This window comes from Alternaria infectoria (genome assembly GCF_024043175.1).
Source record: "Alternaria infectoria strain BMP 0036 chromosome Unknown scaffold_1, whole genome shotgun sequence".
Classification (NCBI taxonomy): domain Eukaryota; kingdom Fungi; phylum Ascomycota; class Dothideomycetes; order Pleosporales; family Pleosporaceae; genus Alternaria; species Alternaria infectoria.
Genome location: NW_026250690.1, coordinates 3,126,871 through 3,149,206, shown reverse-complemented (window position 1 = coordinate 3,149,206; position 22,336 = coordinate 3,126,871). Strand labels below are relative to the sequence as shown.

General features: G+C 51.8%; 9 protein-coding genes across 9 annotated transcripts; 6 read left to right on the top strand and 3 right to left on the bottom strand.

Annotated features, from left to right (window-relative positions):
- Window positions 1-173: 173 nt before the first annotated feature.
- Window positions 174-1,558, top strand: J4E92_001043 (uncharacterized protein; the record flags this gene model as incomplete). The annotated part of the gene is made up of 3 exons (XM_051492457.1): window positions 174-307; window positions 358-1,293; window positions 1,345-1,558. 3 exons carry the CDS (start codon window positions 174-176, stop codon window positions 1,556-1,558), a joined length of 1,284 nt encoding a protein of 427 aa, XP_051357969.1.
- Window positions 1,559-2,109: 551 nt separating this feature from the next.
- On the top strand, window positions 2,110-2,979 carry J4E92_001042 (uncharacterized protein; the record flags this gene model as incomplete). The annotated part of the gene is made up of 2 exons (XM_051492456.1): window positions 2,110-2,122; window positions 2,171-2,979. 2 exons carry the CDS (start codon window positions 2,110-2,112, stop codon window positions 2,977-2,979), a joined length of 822 nt encoding a protein of 273 aa, XP_051357968.1.
- Window positions 2,980-3,352: 373 nt separating this feature from the next.
- J4E92_001041 (uncharacterized protein) lies at window positions 3,353-5,194 on the top strand (the record flags this gene model as incomplete). The annotated part of the gene is made up of 3 exons (XM_051492455.1): window positions 3,353-3,713; window positions 3,819-3,939; window positions 3,985-5,194. The coding sequence occupies 3 exons, from the start codon at window positions 3,353-3,355 to the stop codon at window positions 5,192-5,194; spliced, it is 1,692 nt and encodes a 563-aa protein (XP_051357967.1).
- A 1,756-nt stretch (window positions 5,195-6,950) lies between these two features.
- On the bottom strand, window positions 6,951-8,144 carry J4E92_001040 (uncharacterized protein; the record flags this gene model as incomplete). Its single annotated transcript, XM_051492454.1, has 2 exons — window positions 6,951-7,275; window positions 7,324-8,144. 2 exons carry the CDS (start codon window positions 8,142-8,144, stop codon window positions 6,951-6,953), a joined length of 1,146 nt encoding a protein of 381 aa, XP_051357966.1.
- A 473-nt stretch (window positions 8,145-8,617) lies between these two features.
- On the top strand, window positions 8,618-9,134 carry J4E92_001039 (uncharacterized protein; the record flags this gene model as incomplete). The annotated part of the gene is made up of 2 exons (XM_051492453.1): window positions 8,618-8,854; window positions 8,925-9,134. 2 exons carry the CDS (start codon window positions 8,618-8,620, stop codon window positions 9,132-9,134), a joined length of 447 nt encoding a protein of 148 aa, XP_051357965.1.
- A 1,905-nt stretch (window positions 9,135-11,039) lies between these two features.
- J4E92_001038 (uncharacterized protein) lies at window positions 11,040-11,545 on the top strand (the record flags this gene model as incomplete). Its single annotated transcript, XM_051492452.1, has 2 exons — window positions 11,040-11,339; window positions 11,528-11,545. The coding sequence occupies 2 exons, from the start codon at window positions 11,040-11,042 to the stop codon at window positions 11,543-11,545; spliced, it is 318 nt and encodes a 105-aa protein (XP_051357964.1).
- Window positions 11,546-12,166: 621 nt separating this feature from the next.
- J4E92_001037 (uncharacterized protein) lies at window positions 12,167-12,741 on the bottom strand (the record flags this gene model as incomplete). The annotated part of the gene is made up of 4 exons (XM_051492451.1): window positions 12,167-12,348; window positions 12,408-12,465; window positions 12,532-12,569; window positions 12,627-12,741. The coding sequence occupies 4 exons, from the start codon at window positions 12,739-12,741 to the stop codon at window positions 12,167-12,169; spliced, it is 393 nt and encodes a 130-aa protein (XP_051357963.1).
- A 4,202-nt stretch (window positions 12,742-16,943) lies between these two features.
- Window positions 16,944-19,208, bottom strand: J4E92_001036 (uncharacterized protein; the record flags this gene model as incomplete). Its single annotated transcript, XM_051492450.1, has 1 exon — window positions 16,944-19,208. One exon carries the CDS (start codon window positions 19,206-19,208, stop codon window positions 16,944-16,946), a length of 2,265 nt encoding a protein of 754 aa, XP_051357962.1.
- A 1,137-nt stretch (window positions 19,209-20,345) lies between these two features.
- On the top strand, window positions 20,346-22,182 carry J4E92_001035 (uncharacterized protein; the record flags this gene model as incomplete). Its single annotated transcript, XM_051492449.1, has 2 exons — window positions 20,346-21,603; window positions 21,656-22,182. The coding sequence occupies 2 exons, from the start codon at window positions 20,346-20,348 to the stop codon at window positions 22,180-22,182; spliced, it is 1,785 nt and encodes a 594-aa protein (XP_051357961.1).
- Between the last annotated feature and the right edge of the window lie 154 nt (window positions 22,183-22,336).

Here is a 22,336-nt window from a genome sequence, read left to right as displayed (position 1 = left end):
TCGGTCGAATCTGGAGGCCTGGCACCCTGGCGGCCAACACCGACTACCGAGTGCAGCAGGGGTCCCGGTGGGTCCAGCCCGTGCGCCGCTTTGCTGGTAGGAATTTTGGGTCGAACTTTTTGCGACAACGAACAACCCCACAACGACTTCGAGCACAGCAACCGTAAGACACCATGGCCGACACCGAAGCAGCGCCAGCGCAATACAAACAGTCGAGTCGCAAAGGCAAGAAGGCTTGGCGCAAGAATGTCGATGTCACAGAGATTCAATCCGGCCTAGAAGATGTGCGCGACCAGATCATTCAAGGGCATGTTCCAATCACAATACACAGACAATGCATCACTAATACCGCTACAGTGGTGTCATCTCTGAGAAGACCGCAGACGAACTTTTCGCCGTCGATGTCCTTGGATCGGCTGAGATCCAGAAAGAGGTCGCGAAACGACACAAGCCTCTCAAGGTCGACGAGATCCTCGCTAAGCGCTCTGCCGTTCCCGCCGTATCCACCCGGAAGCGACTCTCGGAAATCACCGACGATGGCAAGAGGAAGAAGGCAAAGGTATCAGGCAAAGAATACGACAGGCTGAGGGCGATTGCATACGGAGGCGAGCAGACCAAGAAGGACGTCGTACAGACTGGCGACGCCGCTTACGACCCATGGGCAGTTCAAGAGGTCAAGGAGGATCCTCGTTTCTCATACCTTGAGAAGAAGAAGCCCAAGGTCGAGCCGAAAACCTTGAAGCACGCACCCATCTCGCAGGCAAAGACCGGCAAGGCCATTCCCTCAGTCCGCAAACCTACCGGTGGAAAGTCGTACAACCCCCTGCTGGAAGACTGGCAAAACGAGCTCATGCGCGAATCCGACAAGATTGTCGAGGTTGAGAAGAAGCGCCTGCAAGAGGCCCGCGAAGAGGCCGAGCTTATGGAGAGAGCAGCTGCTGAGACAGAATCTGACTCAGGCGAGGAGAGCGTGTGGGAGAGCGAATGGGAAGGTTTCAGTGACAATGAAGATAAGCAAGCCAAGAAGAAGAGGCCAGAGAGGAAGTCGCTGTCACAACGGAACAAGATCAAGAGGAGAAAGGACGCGCAAAGAAAAGCGGTCCACGATGCAAAGATGAAGGCCAAGGAGCAACAGGTCCAGGAGATCAAGAGATTAGCCAAGAGCGTAGAGGAGAAGGAGAAGGCGAGAGCCGCTGTGAAACAAGCTCTTGAACAGAGGAATGCAGAGCTCGCGGATGAGGAGGACGATGGCGAAGAATTGGAGCTGAGGAAGAAGCAATTCGGCAAGGCACCGTAAGTACCTATCCACGTTTCACACATCGAACAACTCCTAATCGATTACAGTCTACCAGAGGCCCCGCTCGAAGTCGTTTTACCAGACGAGCTCCGCGACTCTCTGCGTCTTCTCAAACCAGAGGGCAATCTGCTCAAGGACCGCTTCAGGACTTTCATGCTCCAGGGCAAGGTCGAAGCCAGAAGACAGATCCCATACGCCAAGCAGAAGAAGTACCACGTGTCGGAGAAGTGGAGCTACAAGGACTGGCAATTGCCCAAATAGACAGATATGGACCGACGGGCCAGTACCGACACCCGTGTCGATCGGCGAATGCACTTCTTTTACGACCACTATAATTTTGTCTCGCTTGCAGTTATCTGGTGACTCCCTAACTCACTCACAATGGTAGTTGGTTGGGCACAGACCGTTGCATCCCCCGCAAGGCGTGAGCTACTTGTCATAGGACAGGTCAAGGTCGAATTTCCATCAGCGTAAGCTACGAACGGTATCAAGTGTATGTTCCTTGTAACGCTTGTCTCATCCTGACCTTGCCGATTTGTACCACATGCAACGAAAAGTCAGGGCGCGCCTTCCCGTCCTAGCCTCACTGTTATAGTGGGCCACCTAAGCATTCTATCAGTGAAGAGGCAGAGATTGTGTCACCAGCAGGCGTGTTTGCTACATCGAGACGTTATCTGCTCGATTTGTATTAGCTTACGGGTAGAGACATGCTCTCACCTCCTCCGTCTTCGCCCTCGACCAATGCTCCCTCACTCCCCATCTCTGCTCGCACGACCCATTCAGACAGAAAGACCCAGTCACGACGCAACAGCATGGCAATCCAAGGTGGGTCGCCCTCTTTCCTGCTCATGTCACTTTACTGACCTTCAGCAGGTCCTTTCCGATGCTCGAACTGCAATGTTATCGAAGAACCCGCCAATCCTCTCAAGCGCTGCGGCGGCTGCAAGGTGCTCCGTTACTGCTCTCTATCTTGCCAGAAGGCGCATTGGAAAGATGTCCACAAGCACCGGTGCAACAAACCTCGTAACCACAAGGATGAGAACTGGCCTGAACAACATATGCCTGCACGCATCTACCCGCACAACACTCACCTCAGTATTACGTCCGCGGATTCATATGATGGGGTTATGCCCGGTCTTATCAAACAAGATGAGCCTATGACAATTCACGAGCAGAAAGCTTCCGCTTCTGACAAGATTCTACTGAACAAAGACGAGCCGACAACCTACAAACTCCTCATCGAGAGCTTCCGCGCTTGGGATGAGACAAAACGTTGCAGCCTCGGGACTATGATAGACCCACGCGACTCGTATATGGACGCCACCGTCAAGTACAACACCGGCTACCTCTTCCAAGGACTACTTAAGCACATCGCCAATAGCGAGAAGACTGCGGGGATCCTTCCTGCATGGTGGAGTGCAGACAAAAGAGACGCATGCATCGAAGTCGCAAAAGAGATGTATCACTGGGATGACCTTCCTGAGGCAGGCATTCCCAAGGAGGTGAACGAGTGGCGCCGGTATGGGGGCCCGTCTCTGAGATCGCCTTTGCGTGCGCTGGGCATGAAGATTGAGGGGATCGATACAATGGAGGCGGTAAAGCTGGGATACTACAAAGTAAAGAAATTGCCGGACGGACGCATCGTTATCCATAACGAGACCGATTTGAGTCACCTGGAATGAGTGGTTCTGCAACCATCATGTACTCTGAGATCGATTATGGGGTGTCGGTAGTGCGCAAGGGGTTCATATCACGGCTGCGAACAAATGTAACTAAAGAGAAGTTGAAATTCCGTCTTCAAAATGTCGAGTCTAGTTTGCAAAGTGATCAAGTGAAGGCAGAAGGACATGACGGCAAAGCAGTACCCGGTATCCTGGATTGTGGGGTATGCAGCGCACGGACTTCTACGCGTCATCTCACGAGCGAGACAGCTTTGACACTTTGAACTACGCGACTTGTCAGCGGTGACGAGCTTGTGCCTTGACCAATTACTCTTATTCTCGATGTAATCTCTTAGTCCCCAATGCGGCTCATTCCCGACAGACAAACCTAAGCATGCCATCCTCCTCCCGCCGCACTCAGCACGCACCAGCATCCAACAGCGCCGACGAAAGGTTCCCCAAGTTCACGCCCTCTCCACGCTCCTCACATTCCTCCGATGGCCTGTCCATGATACACGAGCCGAACTCTTTCGAACTTCGCACGATTACTCCACGAGATGAACCCGCATCGAAAGAGGAGCTGGGAGAGGAAGACGAGGGCTTCCTTCCTAGTATACGGCGCGCCTCTTTGGACTCTGTGCAGAGCTATGAGTTGTATACCCCAGATGAAGATCGCACAGTGCTCAAGAAGCTTGATCGGCGGCTAGTCGCGTTCATGGCCTTGTTGTACATGTTGAGCTTCTTGGATCGGTCGAGTGAGTACTTTCTACGCCTGGAAGACTCGTAGGGGAGATATGTACGTCAGATGTGCGTAAAGCAGGTCTGGTAGGCTCTGCGACACTTGCTGATGAACTTGGTAGATATTGGCAATGCGCGCATAGCTGGTCTGGCGGACGACCTGAAGCTCAGCTCCACGCAGTATGAGTGGTTACTGTGGGCGTTCTATATCACATACATTCTTTTCGAATGGATGACACTACTGTAGGTAGTCTTCAGTTACAAAGGTCGCATAGCTAATTTCGATAGGTATCGAATCGTGCCGCCGCATATCTATATATCTCTATGCATCCTTTCTTGGGGCATAGTTGCGTCACTCCAGGCAGTAGCGACATCCTTCGGATTCCTTCTTGTGCTGCGAGCACTTCTCGGCATCAGCGAAGCAGCGTTCGGACCTGGCGTACCGTTCTACCTATCATTCTTCTTCCGCCGATCCGAGCTCGCCTTTCGAACCGGACTCTTCATCAGCGCCAGCCCCCTTTCAGCATCGTTTGCCGGAGCGCTGGCCTACGTTATTACCAAAGTCGGCGAACATGGCCCGCTTAGTCCTTGGAGACTACTCTTTCTTCTGGAAGGGTTCCCTTCCGTATTGATTGCCGTCTGGGCATGGGACTTTGTACCAGATGGACCAGGACTGGCAAAGTGGCTAAGTCCCCGACAGCGCGAGGTTGCAGTAATGAGGCTGAGGTCAGAAAAGGAGAGCGAAGATGAAGACCAAGAAGAGAAGTACCAGGGTGGACGAAGAAGAGGACGTGTGGATTTCCACGAAGTACTACAAACCCTAAAGGATCCGAAGTCTTACCTGACAGCACTCATGTTCTTCTCGTGTAACGTGGCTTTCAGTTCCATGCCGGTGTTCCTACCGACTGTAATCCGAGATATGGGCTGGGAGTCCATCACGGCCCAAGGACTTTCAGCCCCGCCATACCTCTTCGCTTTTGTCGTCGTCCTCACGACTGCATATTACTCCGATCGATTACAATCACGCTCGACGTTCATCATGCTTCACTCTCTCCTGGCAACGATCGGGTACGGTACCATTGCCATTTCCGGATACCTACAGTCTGACAACACAATGATCCGCTACATCGCACTCTATCCTGCCGCCGCAGGCTTCTTTAGCGCTATCACGATCATCATTACATGGACACTCAACAACCAAGAAAGCGATAGTAAGAAGGGCACCGGTATGGCTCTCTTGAACATCATTGGTCAGATGGGCCCACTAGTTGGCACGAGCATCTTCCCAGATGACGACGGTCCTTATTACGTCAAGGGTATGAGTATATGTGCTGGATTCATGCTTCTCGTCGGCATCCTCGCTGCAGTCCTGAGGTGGGTGCTGATAAGAGAGAATCGAAAGCTCAATAATGGTCGCAGTGCAGAGTATGCTGGTGTGCCGCTAGATGAGGGTGGGAGCATGAGAAGAGAAAGGAAGAAGTTTACTTTCATGTTGTAGATGGGCAGCGCACCTACGATTGTCATCTACTTTATAATCACACCCAGAATCTAGGAGATTATCTACTTCAAGACGGACATTTCCTATATTTGACCACCATCATATAAAGGCGCAAAGCGCCTATTTAGTTACTTCGCTATTCGATTGAATCCAGACCAAGGAGTCGCACTGCTTTCGCGCCACAGGCACCGGTTCAAGTCAACCTCGTTATAGGCGGAGAATCTGGTAAGGGAATCGCGGCAGGGTTTAGTGACCTCATCACCGGTGTAGGCGGGAAAGGCGCAAAAGGCCAAGTCGATGGGGTAGCTTCCGAATCGTGCTGCTGCGGAGAATTTCGTGACACACCCGATTGGACATTCGGTGGCGGTGGATGGGTGTAAGAAGGCATTCGCATCTGCCATGGTATCATTGGTTGTGGATGGAATGGTAGAAGGTGACCTCCGCCGCCCTGTCCATGCCAAGTATGATTATAGGAACGTGGCGGTTGTCGAGACGGTCGAGACGGTCGAGATGATCGAGATCCATGGTGACAGCAGTAGCACATAATAATTCCAATGACAATGCATGGGATAAACACGGCGATGAGAATGATACCTGCTTTGTCTCTTTCGCTCATGATGGAGTCGAGTACTTGCACCCTGCCACTTGAAAATGAGATGAGACAAATTGGAGAGCCCAAAGCAAATGTGCGCCCTCAACACGAGCATGTAAGACGAGTTATGGCTACATTGATTGCAATGAGTGTTTACTGACAACGCATCGAGAGTTCGAACGGTCTTGATAGGCCATAACCCGTTACCATCGCATCTGAAAACACATCCTCTGTGAGCGTTTAGTACTTCATCCGTTCGATGCAGTGTGTCGCAAGCCTGGAACATAATTCAACGCCACCCACACTAGAAAGTGAAAGATCTCCTCGGCCTGCTTGGCCTTCGCGCCTGCTCCACCATCTCCGTTTCCTGCGGTCTGATCATCTCTGGCGTGATATCCAAGCCATCGTACATCTCATTCAGCAGATGCTGTTCTCTTGTTCGTCTTCTAGAAGGTACGTATCTTGTATTGGCAGCGTGTACTCTTGGAGCGTATCGAGGAAGGCCGAAGTTGTATCTGTATGACGCATATCTCTTGGACCGGGTCTTGAAAGGTTGCTTGAAACGTGGATTGTAATATGCTGGCTCGAATGGCGGGGATGTATAACCAGTCCAGTCCGTATCCATTGTACATGATCGCGTTCGCCTTGGATGCTTTCTACCACGTTGAATGTGACAGTGGCAACGAAGACATAGAGCGGCAATGGCTATGATCAGGGGGACGAACACAGCTACGAAGATGACGCCTATGAGATCTCTGTCGTTCATCGCTTACGTTCGATGTGTAGCAAAGCTCAAACGGTGACGGTAGGACATTGACCACTGGTGTTATAACAAGAAGCCACAAAATGGCAGTTATACAACCAAGTCTATGGTCAGGTTTGTCAATGTACTCGTGTCGTTTGGTAAACCGGACATTCGTTGTGATGTGCAAACCCTGGGCTTGTTGACGCATCTGTTACGGAACGACAGATTTGTTGGGAAAACATCACAATGTTTGTGACAGACAATTGATGCTAACGTGCGTAGGGACTGCCAAGTTGAAATGTCAGTAAAGAAATTGACTATCTAAACTAATTATATCGTACAAACTTAATCGAGAACACTGAGCGCCTACCGCATAGACAGCTTTGTGGGCAAGCCTCATTAACCTTAGACGGCAAGACCTAGTGCAGCGCCCGAAGCGTTTGCTCGACTGCGATACCCAAGCCTCCAACACCCAAAACAGTCCACAACCATTTGTTGCTTAGCTCATCTACGCTCGGCCAGAAAGCATTCTTATCCGCTCGGAACTTCTCCAATTCGCGGAACTTCTCGGGGTGAGATGCGGAGTATCGGCGTTCTTGGTGTTTCTCTTTCTCGGCGTCGCCGCCAAAGAAGCGGAGGAAGGCGTAATTCGCGGCGGGGCCTAGGAGTTCGATAGGGGCAAGCATGTCTGAGCCGTAAAGCATGACGATGAAGGAGATGTGTACGAGGGCGTCACCGAGGTAGCTATACGACATTAGCGAATGGCATGGACTCTGGAACAGGGGTACATACTTGGGGTTGCGGACAATGCTCCATACTCCTTCGCGCATGATGCCCTTATTGCCTTCGGCCTTGAACTGATCTAGCTGGTAGTCTGCAAGTGTCTCCATCGCCAATCCTGAAGAGAACAAGCCGACAGCAAACATCTGAACAAAGGGGTGATAGCCTGTCATGACAGCACCCTCGTGTCGGAATGGTGCGGTAAACGGCAGACTGATGAGCATCTGGAAGAAGGCCTCGGGTATGAAGACTTTGAACAACGCGCTGTTCCAGAAGCCCTCCTCCTTCTTGACTTCGGCATATCGTGGGTCGTCCTCGCCTCGTTGGATGGAACGATTAACGATGCGGTAAAAGAGACGTCCTCCCCATAATGTAACGCCCGTAAGGATAACACGCTCGTGCCATGATAGACGACTGAACGCTTGCGAGACGGTGTAGCCTTGAGCAAGACGGCGTCCAACGGCAGACCACCAGGCGTTCACGACCTGACCACTGGGCCAAAGCCAGTCCTTGGCTTCGACGCGGTTTGTGTATCGCGCAGCTCCGTACGCAATGATGGCCAAGCCAGAATGCAGGGTGAGTGATGGGACAAGCGTGTCTTTCAGGATGCCTACATCGAAAAGTGAAGCATTGTGGACATGGACCTTGGAATGAGTCGTATCCACATAAGCCGCAGGTACTGAGCCCGCTGAGCGGTTGGTGGCGGGTCTTGGGCTGCTTCCCGAGCCGGGCTGCAGGTAGAAGTCGTGAGGTTTCTGTTCAGCAACTTGGACGCGAACGTCCGGAGGACGCGTTGGGTCGCTCGACGATGAGCTGAACCAGCCAGACGCCATTGTACGAGCAGTGTCTGTCAAACAAAGGGGTGTGAGCTGAGGTTGCGCGAACTGTCACGAGCAGACGGCTTTAACGCTCTCGCTGCTGGAGCTTTCCCCGCATTCGAACGGAGGCAGGCGCGTGTTGGCCTGCATCTCATTCGCCCGGTTGCAGGTCGAATTTCATCCGTGAATGAAGTAATCCACTTTGGCCCAATGATGTGGTAATGTTTAATCAGCCAGCCGGGCTGTGTGCAGTGGTGTGAGGTTTGTCGCGTCCTGTTTGCGTGGTGAAATTGGATTCGCGTGACGAAAGTCCGTGATGTCATCAAGGCCCATGCTTCAACGCCAGTGAGGCCCACATGTTTGACTACTAGGCGCGGCAAGTGCACGCAAAAATGCCCCTCACGCCGAGATGCTATCGTGATACTCGAGCAAAGAACATATAGGAAACACCAACAAGTGACACTGCTTCGATTGTCTTGATTTCAGTCATGTCATCTAACAAGCCCCATGCGTTCAACCCGGAAAACGTACCGGAACCTCCACCGACATACAACCAAGTCTGCATCACTCCAATAGTGCCGTCATCCAAATTGATCACTCTTGCTGGTCAAACGGGCCTTCAAAAAGATCATACCATCCCATCCGACATTAAAGAGCAGGCAAAGGGCGCTTATGATAGCATTCACAAGTGCTTGGCGGCGGCTGGAGCCACACCACGAGACATTGTACGCTATGAATCTTGATTGAGCACTTTCAAGGCAGTGTTGGCCATGCCACTAACTTTGATGTAATCAGGTGCATGTTCGACATTATATCGTCAAGGAGACCGGCAACCCGGAGCAGGATCGAAAGGATGTAGTAGATCGTGGCTGGGGAGATATCTGGATCGAATTTATGGACAATGAGGCGGATGGGCATAGACCACCTGATACGGTTGTCGGTGTTGCAAGTCTGGCGAAGAAGGAACTGTTGTATGAGTGTGAAGTTACCGCTATGATTAGCTAGGCGCTGTCTTGACATGTCATCCATGGACGCCAGACTCAGCACACAGCGGAGCTAACGCCAACGAAGTCAGCGAAGAGCACGAGTGTCCACATCATTGGTACTTTGCAATAATCCAAGTTTGAATTAGGCGCAGACGACATCGTTGCGCCCATAAGGTTCACCGCAGAACAGCTGGGATCTAAAGCTGTTCAAGGAGAATGCATTGGAATGCGTGCACCCTGTGAGAAGAAATAGTCGAGAAAGACCTGGTAGTGAAGGCGCAGTAACAATAGCGCCTGGAAGAGATACCGGACCACGAACGCACAGATGGAGGGCGACCCTCAGAGGATGAGCTGGAGGCAGTGCTTGCATGACATCATGCCTATTGTCCTAGAGACGGACCCGAGGATGAAGACAGACGGGAGGTCTTTGAATGACTTCCGAAGATAAGCAGAGTCTGGTGTGCGAGGTTATACGCGCCGTCGGCGTGTTCTGGAAGTGGTAACAAACTGACAGCCGTTGCAGGCGTATCGCGGGGCACGATCGGCTGTACCTGCCATTTAGGGCTTAATGCAACTGGTCGCGGGCATCACCACCGGCTTGCAATGGAGATAAGCACGTTACTTAGGTATATTGTTAATTGAGGTAGCTTTGCTCACCTTTTGCTTGTAATTCAATCTCTCTTGTTCACGATGGCACCTAAATCGTTGTTGTTACTAGCATCTTCCCTCAGGCTCTTCGCAAGCGCTCGCGATGTTACCTTTCCACCAATTTCTGGCTATCCGTCGCAGCAGATTATTGCTCATGGCAACCTTGAAAGGGACATCACCCAAGCAAAGTTTGCAGGGCTGATGACATACGCCAATTTGCCGTATGTGCACTGTTTAGCAGCAGAAGGCCAGGATGTGGAGCCCTTCGACATCGCAATTCTTGGTGCGCCGTTTGACACTGTAGGTCATGTACATTGTGTGCGCGAGACACCGCATCGGAGTCGGGCACATCGCAACAGCCAAGGTTAACAACGGGCAGGGCGTTACGGCACGGCCTGGAGCGCGCTTCGGCCCGAGTGGCATCCGGCAGGGCTCAAGTCGGATATCGCCAGACGCTGCTTGGTCAATATATACAGGTATGTCGTATTATCATGAGGGTGCGCGTATGGGCGTTCATCCCGCAAGCACGGACTTAGAGCGTGGTTCAAAACAAAGCAACAACGAGCGGCACTCGTTACACCACGTCATCTTGGCAAGTTGTGTTCTCGAGGCGTCCATTCGTGCGCTAGAATTTGTCCTGTGTACCCTAATCTTGGTTGCAGTTCTTGTTGTCTTGAAGATGCTGCTCCGTTCGCTCCTGCATGAAGCCAACATTGCATCGAGAGACACTAATCATTGTGACGAAGCGACTTCGTAACCTAGTGACTGACGGGGCTCAGGCGAGAACGTCTTCGCGAATTGGGCAAAAGTTATCGACTGTGGCGACGCTCCTTTAACCTTTTTGGTAAGACACTGAAGGAACGACCAAGGAAGACTATAAATAACGCACCTGGAAGGATAACACTGCGGCCTTGAAGCAGCTTGATAAGGCGCACAAGGTTGGTGAACGCACGAAATGACTGGTTCAAATGTCTGACGACCATCGCCAAGATGGTGTCCTCAAGAGCGACCAACTCGAGCGAGCGCACGACACCAAAGATTGTGACGCTAGGTGGTGATCATACCACAACCTTATCGGCCCTTCGATCGACTCATCATCACTGGGGGCCGGTGAGCGTAATACACTTCGACAGTCACATCGGTAGGCTCGCGGCTCGTTTTGTTGAGCTTCGCTGACGGCTGCGTAGACACCTGGGACCCAGAAGTACTAGGTAAGCCGAAGTGCTCACCGATCTGATCAGAAACTGACATAGTAAAGGCGGAGGTATCTCCCATTATGCGTGAGTCCGAATATCAGAACGTTCCCTGCATATCGCTGATACAGTACGACAGTGGTGTCAACCATGGAACATTCTTGCACATTGCTCATGAGGAGGGCTTGATCCGGAATACTAGTATACACGCGGGCATCCGAGCTCCTGTAGTACGGCCGAAAGGTGATGTGCGCAACGACCTTCGATGTGGTTTTGAGATGGTCAAGGCCCGGGCAATCGATCGATTGGGTATAGCTGGAATTATCGACAAGCTCAAATCTCGCGTCGCTGGAACGAAGGTCTACATCAGTGTCGACATAGACGTACTCGATCCGGCATTCGCACCTGGTAAGTCGTCAAACAAAACATAACAAGGACGATCATCTCAGACCCAGCATCGTTAACGTCCACTCTTGAAATACTCTGCAACATTGTGACTGACACATGCAAATAGCTACGGGAACTGCCGAAGTCGGTGGATGGAGCACACGAGAGCTTTTATCCATTCTAGACGGTCTCGAAGGACTAGACGTCGTTGGGGCAGATGTTGGTACGTATTTTCCGAGCCCCGTTGACTTATTAGTAAGAGCACTAGAAGCTGACTGAATGTACTCGCCGCAGTGGAAGTGGCTCCCATTTACGATAACCCGGGTGAAACCACCGTATTGGCCGCTGCAGAGGTCGTTCACTCTCTAATTGCTTTGATGGTGAAGTCGCCATCTTAGCGATGATACCATGATAACTCAATGGGGGTTGTGACACGGGTAGAAGTCAGGTGGGTTCGTAGGCAGAACGATCTCTGGCTGTGTCGTTTTGCTGGGTATCGGGGCAGCTTAGCAGGCACACTATCAGCCATCGTACTTCACCATGCTCGACACGGTGCCTACCATCTCAGAACTTGAGAATGATTTGATATCATCGTACGACTATAAATAGTACACTTCCTCGGACACAGACTGAATGTGATGGATTCGGTTTGCTTCCAAGCTTTGTGATCTCATCGAATCGCTTCTCCACATTTTCAGTGCAGTGCATGTGACACTCAAAGCGCCTTTCAGTTGACTCAGTAGAACCAAGTTGCTTTGAACTGCTACATTACACGGGCCGATAGTAGGGCGTGTGCTAGTCGACGATTGGAGACATGGACCGTCTAGAGATTGGCGCCATCAGAAGGTAACCGTCCGACTATGTTGTAACGCTTGCTGAAGAATGTATGCCAATCATTAAGAACCTGTTTTTCCTTCTCGGATAGTCCGGAGTAGTCCGATATGCAGTCTTCAGGCTTGAGAGAAGACAGACCGAGGGCACGGTTAGGCTCTTTCCCCGCAAACACTGGGACGATAAGTTAGTCTTCTGCGGTACAACTTGGTGCTACATCTCAGGCGACAAACCGTGATAGCCCTTCCCAGGTGCGTATGTCTCCTTGCCGCTCACATCGAACACGTCACCCTGTTGATGGTCAACTTCTTCTGCGCTTGCACGAGAAAACCATTGAAGAAAAGCAGCTATGGTTACCTTGATTGCGACAAGAGTTGGTAAACCCTCGTTTGTGCCTGCTGGTGGTCAGTGCCTGGCCACTCAAATACCAGCCAGTCGCTGCGAAGCCGTACCATCACACTTTGCAAGGTAGTCGCGTTCAATGACATCATCCTTCGGCGGGTTTAGTGCGACGGGTTGCTTTGGCGCAAACTTCTCCTTCTTCGGCTGCTCTGTAGAGTCTGACATGGTGGAGGTCTAAATATCGGTATAAATGATGCAGAATGTCGGATGGAAAGTCACGATGCTGGCCTGTCTGCTGGGCAGGTGCTCAGGTGGGGCTCCACGCCCATGCCGCGCTAGGTTAGTCGCACGAGCCTCATGTCATTTCCCGAGGTCATCACGAACTTCCTCATTGCACACGCCACGACCAACCACTCTGTGACGCCACGCGTGTCGTGATCAGGCACCACATACGTGAAGTTGATGTTCGCAGGTTTCGATACCGGCATCAACGCGCCTCTCGGAAGAGTCGTCAGTAGTTACGAGCACCATGTCTCAACTGCCCATTGGAGTCACCCGCCGTTCATATGAGGCCATATGCCTGTTACCATATATTTCGTGATATGTAGGTACAATACTGATAGTGTACAGTGAAGATCGCAGCCACAGAACATGGCGCCCAAACTTTCCACTCAGGACATTACAAGCTTTAGGATTTGCCGCAAAAGCAATTGAACAACCGCCCAGGCGTGCAAACAATCACGAAACCCCGACAAATATGATGAAAATCCGATCCGACTCTTCACTATCTTGTAGAGGCGCACCTGCTTTCTCGAGCTGATAGAAGACCATCGGTCGAAACCAGGTGGTGGCTATTGCTCGCATTGCATCCATAGAACCAATTATCTTCCGCTGGCGACGGTGTACGCTGACTGGGACGTATACACTGCTGGATCGTACTGGCTCTGTCTGACACAGTTGGTGCAGTTTGTTTCCCGTTGATCCCATGTTCTTCTAACGTTCCAAGCGCCAAAACATTGGTGGCCGGGATCGTTGCGTGCGAAATGGCAGTGCTGCATGAGTCGATACTCGTTATGGCCACACGGAAACTGGATCTTTTCGTAGAAGCACATCTCAAAGGCGCTGATGGTATGACTATCTGTCCGATCCTGTGTTCGGGAACTACGGCCATTGTCAGCTCGCTGGCCGTGGTGGAACCTGGCGAACTTACATCCAAAGCACGTGTGCGTGTCTGTCTCGTACTCGAGATCGGCGATTGTGGACACAGATTCCAGCTGGATCTTGAACAAGCTTTTGGTGTACGGAATTCCAGAAGACCGTGGAGAAAATCTGGGGAAATCTGGGGGTTGCACTTCCAAGGAGAATGTCACGAACCTTTATACGCCACCAGCCCACGTCACCGCGGTCGCCATACGCTTTTCCCCACGGTCCCTTAGCCGCCATTTCCTTTGAGTAATCTCATGGACTAGAACAATACCTTGTCGCGGTAAAGTCACACACAAAACGCGCAAGCCCTCTCAAGCCGATAGATTGCTCGCCACACTGGAGACCTTGTCCAAGCTTTACGCTCGGCGCGCACATACAGTTTTGTCGTCACAAGTCCTTTGTTACATTGCATTAGCGTGGAAGAAGCATGCACACTTCTCATACGTAACAAAGAGGTATGGGTGTGGTGCTGGAGCTACGTGAGCCCGAGTCAGTTTGTATAACTATCCTGGGCCGCATAGATGTAAACTGCATATGCAGTAGACCCTTTTCATGCATCTGTTCCACGAGCCCGGAACTTGGTCCCAGAACCCGGTAAAAGACTTCCTCAACATTCGCTATCAGGATTGACAACATCTCCCGCTAGTTTGCCCTAATCTGGTCCAAGCTAGAAGCAAAGGCTAGTCTATCTCAATCCTTTCTCTCAAGGATATCGCATGCTTCCAACCCCGATATTGTGCTCGAGATATGTCCGAGAGACAACAACATGTACCGTTCTGACGGAGGTCCAGCAAAGGTCAACTGCAGCTCCATGCACGGTCGTCTCCACTACTGGAAATGTCTCCCAAGCCAATACGAACCTGCCTTGACATGCAGGATACATCTTGAGGTATCAGTGCTTGCGGATGTTCACTTACTCTCTCAGTCAAATTACCAGTTGGTTGGAATATGTGAAGCAAACCATGAACTATTCAGCACACCCTCGCTGCATCCACTTCGCCGACTAATAGTCAGTACTCGAATCGAGCAATTAGTCCTGCTACAGCTGCCTGCAGGTCTTGCATGGGTAGGATAGATCTTCATACACAGAAATCGCCCGCCAGCCAAAACAGATAACTGGATTTGGCTTGTTGCTGCACGCTGTGGTTTACGGTAACTGCACGCGGATGCGGGAGTCAACTTCCCTATCTAGTGCAGTCATACTGCGGCGAAGACCATGTTGAACCGTCGTCTACATAATCTCAATTTCTCCGTATCCGCTGTAAGCATGCTTCCTTCCCCGCTTGCTTCGCAACCACTAGCCGCTTCCCCGTTGTACCCCCACATCGTCGAAACACACTGGCTGCTACAAACTTGGAACCCCAAGCCATGAGCACATCTGAACACGAGTGACTGGCACGATCGTTGAGTGGGCGTTCCATATCACCTTGACAACGGCGTGAACCCTTTTGGCTCGCTCTTCTCAATCGAGCGGTATCATGGACACCGCGTCAGTAGAGCGATGTTGACTGCCACTGGAGAATGTATTTGTGCGGAATTTGATGATGACCTGACAGATGAAGAAGCCTCCGTTCGAGGAATTATGGCATGCTAACAGCACAACAGGTCTCGCGCGGAAACGGTATTCCAACCGGCATAGAACGTCACACCGGGGTATTCTTACTTCTACTTTGCAGGCCGATGCATGCTCGTGTAACAGCTGCATACAAACTACAGCATATAACATCGACAAGGCTCTTCGCGTGGGAAGAGCCTGTGCTACCCGTGAAGAGTTCGCGGATGCAGTGATGCAGTACGCACAACCTTTCGGTGACTTGGCTGTAACCCGAAAAGCAGACGATCCTGGGTCCTCACGAGCCCGAAATGGTGTAGACAAGCGAACTCAGCATGCCATATGGCACAAACTGAGTAACCCGACATAAGGCCATGGTTTGAAGGAATTTGGGAGTACGCCTAGAGGGATAAGCGCTTGCTCAAGATGAGTGGTTGACTCCAATGACTGGTTCTCCAAAGCCGGTCTGAGCTGAAACCAAGGACTATGCTGACAGCTCGATCTCGAGGCGACCATGATCTCTACTCGTATTGGATATGTACAATGACCTAATGTACTAGTGAAGTAGTTGGTAGGCTGGTATTGTAGTCAATTATGGTGTAAGGAACGTTGTGACGTGTTTGTCCTTTGACGATACACACTACTCATGATGAACTACAAGACGAGACACAGCTGACTGGAACCGACGATCGAGTGTCCTCGATACACAGGATCGATCGCGATCGATCGTATCTCACTGCGCGATTGCACGTTCGGACTGAGCAGTGCGATCAACTTTGTTCGAGTTTACTGACTCGAAGAGAGCATTGAAGCAACATCACCACGCCCCTGTGCGTGTACAGTGTTTACGAACCGTGGTGCACCTACGGAGCTTTTACTGCGGGCGGGTGAACCCGCCTGGGCGCCCCTTCCGGGTATTATAGTGGAGTCAGTACATGCAAGTTCCCCGTCGATTCGTCGTCTCGTCATCTCTTCGACGTCGACACTGACACCGCATTTTAAGGTCCACACGAGAAGTGAAACCCCGATGTTCCAATTTCGGCGCACTCTGCCGAGGGCAAAAAGCTTCGGTCAGTCAGACACGCTCGGTTCATTCCGTCCACTGCCGGCACGGTCTTTTCGCGGAAATGCGTCGTTTGAGTCCGCTATATACGTAAAAGTTAAGTACGGATGGAGCAATATAACATCCAACAATACTGTACTATGCGTCACCAGGGTATATCATCGTCTATCACGACATGCATCGTCTCGAGTCCGGGTCACTCCTCTTCTGTTCTTGGACCCACCTCAGTCGTACCGATAATCTTCCCTGTAAGACCTGCACCGAGACGGCCTAGATGAGCTACGCCAACATGATTCGAGACAGAAGCGGAGAGTTCGAATCGAGCTGTCGAAGCAGCGGCTCCGCGGGAAGAGACGAGACTGCGGCAAGCAAAAGCGGGTACGCGTTGTGAAGTGAAGGGGAACTCACCGTTCAGACTTTGCTAGGGGAAAGATGGCGGGTTGAAGGTGGACACCTTGGCTGTCCGTCATGTTCAGTATCACGAAGAGTTCGGGAACATCGCGAAGGCGGGCGGTAGAGAATACATTCATAGAGAACTTGGAACAACAATTACTTTTCCATTAACATCGACGCCGTCGCTAATGCCAACAAGGAGGTTTAGTACGATCACGCTTTACCAGCCTTTCTCGCCTTCCGCGCTTGTCTCTTTTTCGCGATGATTCTTGTCCGCTGCGCCAGCTTTCCGTCTTTACCCTTTACTGCACCGGCATCCGCGCCAGCTTCCGCAGCACCCGTACCCTGCTTTCCCTTGCCGCTGTCCTTACCCTTGCCCGCCTTCTGACCCGCAGCGCTAGAATCACGCTTGCGCTTCTTGCCTTTGGTCGCACCCGGCTCGGCATCATCGCTGTCAGCCTCGCCATCAGCCTTCGACTTCGGTGGCTCTCTGGCCTTCTCCTCGCGGTCTGAGCGCCTGTTGACAACATTGGCGTTTTCGATGGCGAACTCGACAATGAGACGTTTCCGCTTGTCTGCGAGTGCTTCTTGAGCGGCCTTCTTGCTCTTTGGCGTGGGGCCAGACTTGATCTTGTAGTCCACGGCGTGGCCATTGAGCCATCGAAGACCCATGAGCGCATTTCGGTGTGTGTAGTACTCGATGAATCCATATCCTCTGCTTCTTCCAGCACCAGTGTCCTCGGAAACTTTGCTACCAGCGGGCGTCTCAAAGACAACCTTGGCTTGCTTGACAATACCCTTGCCCTTCTTCTTACGCATCTTCTCTGCGACGAGCATTTCTTGACCGCCACGAATGACTTCCTCTTTATTGAGCTTTTGTCGCTTACCCTCCTTGACATCGGCAGCAAAACCAACGACGGCGCTACGAGCAAGCTGCTTCAGGTCCTTGGATGTGATGCTGCGAGGAATGTTGCGTATGGAGAGACGAGTGAGAGATAGATGGAGCGATGGGTTCTCCTGGATTTGCTTACGGCGCATTGTTGCGCTCTCTTCGCGCATCTTGATCTCAGAGGGCGAGAGCTTCTGGTAGAGTGGCGAGTTGGAGGCAATAGTTCCTTCGGAGAGAAGGTAGAGGCGACGCTTGTCTTTGTCTCGGCTAAAGCGCGAAGCAGCGCCTTCCGCTGTCAGACGCGTAGCTTCATTCTTGTCAACTGCGCGTGAAATTTGTAGGATGCGACCGTCGATGGTGTATTTGCCTGTTGGGTCGGCGTCTTCGTCTTCGAGCACAGAGTGTGTGACAGTGATGGTGGAGCCGTCCTTCTTGTCGAGGTTCTTCTTTTGTAGCTTGACACGTGGGACACCTTTAAGGCAGTTGATCATGTCTTCTTCTGCAAAGAATGAGACGAATCCTGTGCCTTTCGGTCGTTCGGTCTCGCGGTCGACCACGACGCGGGCAAATCGGACGCCACCGAATTGCTGGAAGTGATCTTTGAGACGTTCGTCGTCAACTGTGAAAGGCACATTGCGCACGAAGAGAGTGTATTCCTCACGCTTCGGTCGGTTGTCCTCTTCTTCAAGCTCCACTCCGCCATCTTCGTCATCCTCTGATATGTCCTCGTAGTCGGTGTTGCTATCGTCTTCGTCGTCGTCGCTGTCGTCCGCTTCGTCGTCGTCGTCGTCATCGGAGCTGGCAGCAGAATCCTCGGCGTCTTCCATATCTTCATCTCCGTCTTCTCCGTCTGGTTTGGCATCATCTCCCACCTGTTCAGTCTTTTGCAGGCTCTGCCATGTCTCCCGGTCCACAGCCCAGTCCACAGCGATGGGTCTTTCATCGACCTCCTTGCCGTTCAGCTCTTGTATCGCCCTCTCCGCGTTCTTCTTCCCACGTAGCGAGACGAAACCGAAACCTCTCAATTCACCATTGGGTTTCTTGGGCAGATTGACAAAGTTGACTTTGCCATAGCTTCGGAACAACTTCTGTAGATCGTCCGGTGTCTTTATGGTCCATGGCAGATTGCGGATGATCAACTTTGGTGTCTGCGCATCCTTGATCTGTTGCTCGCGCTCCGCCTTGGCCCTGTCACCAGCCCTCGGCCTCTTCTCTTCGCCTTCACGTTGTCTCGCCTCGGCAAAGTCGACCTTGATCTTCTTGCCCTTGATCTCCGTATTGTTCAGCTCCTCCTTCGCTCTTTGCGCATCTTCGACGTCGGCGAATGTTACGAAACCGTAGCTTTTCGATTCCCTAGTCTCCTTGTCCAGAACAACGAGCGCGTTCTTGATTGGGTACGATTCGGAGAAGTATTCGGTAAGGTCTTCGGTCGTAACGGTGGGCGCAAGTCCGCGAACGAAGAGTTGTCGGCGCGCAGCTTCTTTGGGCGCCGCTGTAGACGAATTGGACGGTTGCTCGGCGTCGGCGGTTGCTGTGACGGCTTCTGCTCCATCGAGCGAGAGACGCTGGCGCTTTCTTCGGGGAGCCATTGCAAATAGATGAGGCGAAAATCGGTATATGCAGTTCTGGTCTTCGGACATGCCTTGCAAAAAAAGTTCCAGTATCTCGGCGCACAGATCCACCGCGCCGGCCTTGGCGACTGCACGGAAAAGTGGGGCAAGACCCTTCCAGCTGGAGGCGGCCTCGACGAAGACACCTGCGCCTGCCTCATCGTCTGCTTCCAAGCTGGATCTCCTCCCTTCAACTTCACCCACTTTCTCTCACCGTTCAGACTTGGGTCCATTTGAGTCGAATCACGGATCGCGATCTGTTGCATGAGTTGCTTCGCCCAACTGGGGAAGCCGAGGCGTCAGCCTGCACATCCCCACTCAACTCATATCTTCGCGCATGGCTATCTACACCGTATGGTTGCACGTTATTCGAGCGATGCCGTTGTTGACACAATTTGGAGCACACAAGAGCATGCGTTTTTGAAATCCCATGCTGCCGACTCGCCACGCTATCAACGTGCATAAATCACGTAACCGCATAGGAGCTGACCTAGGTATGCTTACAACAACGGGCTGCGAGAACAACAAAGTCATGGAAGCAAAAATTGGGAATCCAGGCGCAAGTATCTTCATGATTACTTACATCAATTTGTTATCAGGGCTATCCCTTCGCGCATCACACGACTTCGCGGCCTGAACCGTAAGCCTTCACCATTGTTGTTGCTCCAGGACGGAAACGGCCTTTTTCGGAAGATGCTCCGGTTATGTGGAATGGCCTAAATTGTGAAACGTTTCTGCTCTGAACAATTCAATGTTCCGCGGGATTGATACAGAGCGGCAGTCGGGTCCGTTGCACCTTTCCTAACGACGAGGTGTGTTGAACAGCAAGATCTGCCTTGTCTACACCCCATAGCGTTAGCACCCGGCACTCAACGTCTGCACGCAATGCCATGGATACTGCTCCTTTGACACTTCTGACACCGAAGCTACACCGGCGCAATCAAATGGCTTATCAGGCGTCGCTTAACTACTGCCCAACGTATCCTAGCCTCCCCCCGCGGCGGAGTGTGGTGCCGCCCATGTGAAGCCCATGGCACACACACAAGAGGGGTAAGCGCCGAAGAAGGATCTCTCAACATTTTGTCATCTTTTGAGAATTCAGAAAACTGTTCAACAATGTCGCGTCGAAGCTCTGGGGCAGGCGAGAGCGACGCGCTTTTGAGCGCTGGCGAGGTTATCGCATCTTCTTCTCGCAATTATTCCACAAACGATAGCACGACTCCCACCGAAGGCGATATTACAAGAGATGGAAAGTTGCCGGGCGAGGACAAAGAGAAGCCAGTTGACCACAGTAGATCTGACGACCCGGAGCGTTCACGATCTTTGGCCGAGGAAATTGGAGATGAGGGTATCTCTTTGTACGAGAAGAAATGCATGCTCATCAACCGCGAAATTGATCTCATGGGAATGGGGCGGTACCAGTGGTCGATTTGGGCGCTTTGCGGGTTCGGCTACATGATCGATTTGATGTGGGCTCAAGCCTTCGGTCTCGTTCTATCGCCAATCCAACAGGAACTTGGCTTTGGTGCTGATCAGACTGGAAAGTTGTCCACTGCCTTTTCCATCGGACTCACAGCCGGTGCATTTGTGTGGGGAGTCCTCGTAGACTTGATCGGGAGAAAGGTCTCTTTCAATCTGACAGTCTTTATTGCATGTGTATTTGGAACATGCATCGGCGCCCCGAGCACTTACAACGCCATTTTGGTTCTTACAGCATTTACTGGGTTTGGTGTCGGAGGCAACATTCCCATTGACACTACAATTACCCTGGAAGCCACACCACAGAGCAAGCGTTACCTCCTTCCGCTATTATCGATCTTCCAGCCCATTGGTGTTGTCATCTGTTCCGTCCTCGCCTACGGGTTCATCCCAAACTGGTCTTGCAGTCCAAACTTTTCGGAAGGAGATCGAGCGTTGCCTGCCTGTAGTGCTGTTGCTACAGGGGAAAAGTGTTGTTCAAGAGAGGATAATATGGGATGGAGGTATCTCCTCTTCACGCTAGGGGGAATCACCATACTCGTCTTCGTCTTACGATCGGTCATTTTCACCTTCCAGGAATCGCCGAAGTTCCTCATATACCGTGGCAAGGATGCCGAAGCAATCGAGGTACTGCACACCATGGCTCAATACAACGGATCCAAATGCGACCTCGTTCTGGAGGATCTTGTATCTCTAGAGCACGAGTTTGATTCAGACCGAAGTCATGGACCTATGCTTGGAGGTGGTGTCAAGCAGCTCAAATCTACATGGACTGAGAAACTCAAACTGGAAGGAGATCGCTTCAAGCTTCTATTCTCGAGCTTTCAGATGACAAGGTTGACGCTTTTGGTATGGTTGACTTACATATGCGATTACTGGGGTTTTACCGTTGCTGGTGAGTTTCACACCTCTCTCGCTCGATGAACATATGTTGACCTACAACGCAGGCACTTACCTCCCACAAATCCTGGCTGTGAAGAATGGCGCCCTCGACCTTTCTCTCCGCTACACCTACCGCTCTTACATCTTCATCTACCTTCCTGGAGTCCTCGGCGTTGTTCTTGGCACCTTGTCTTACCGCGCATCGCGGGTTGGTCGCAAATGGACGATGGTAGTTTCGTCTGCATTGATGGGCATCTCGATCTTCCTGTTCAGCAGTGTTAACTCTGCGGCTTCGAACATCGGTTTCAATGTCATGGAATATTTCTTCCAGTCCATGTTCAATTCCGTCCTATATGGCTGGACACCAGAAGCCTTCCCAGCACCCATCCGAGGAACAGCTTGCGGCATTGCGAGTTTCTGGGGTAGGTTATTTGGTATCGTCAGCCCGCTCATTGCGCAGCATCTATACGCGGGGGATGGTGCTGGAAGAGATATCAATAGCGTACTGTACCTAGCTGGAGGTGTGACGTTGGGCTGCGTCATCACAACGGCACTGTTGCCCAGCAATCTCGTAGGTCGGCAGAGCCTGTAGAGGTGCGGATACATGAAGGGGAGGAAGCTTGTATCTCATCAAAGGCACATGGGTCCTTAAGGATCTTACATGGATGTCATGCCTCGACAGGAAAAGATTCGGACGTAAATAGGGACATTTGTGAAGCGTTCGCCACTGTAGATACCCGCTACAA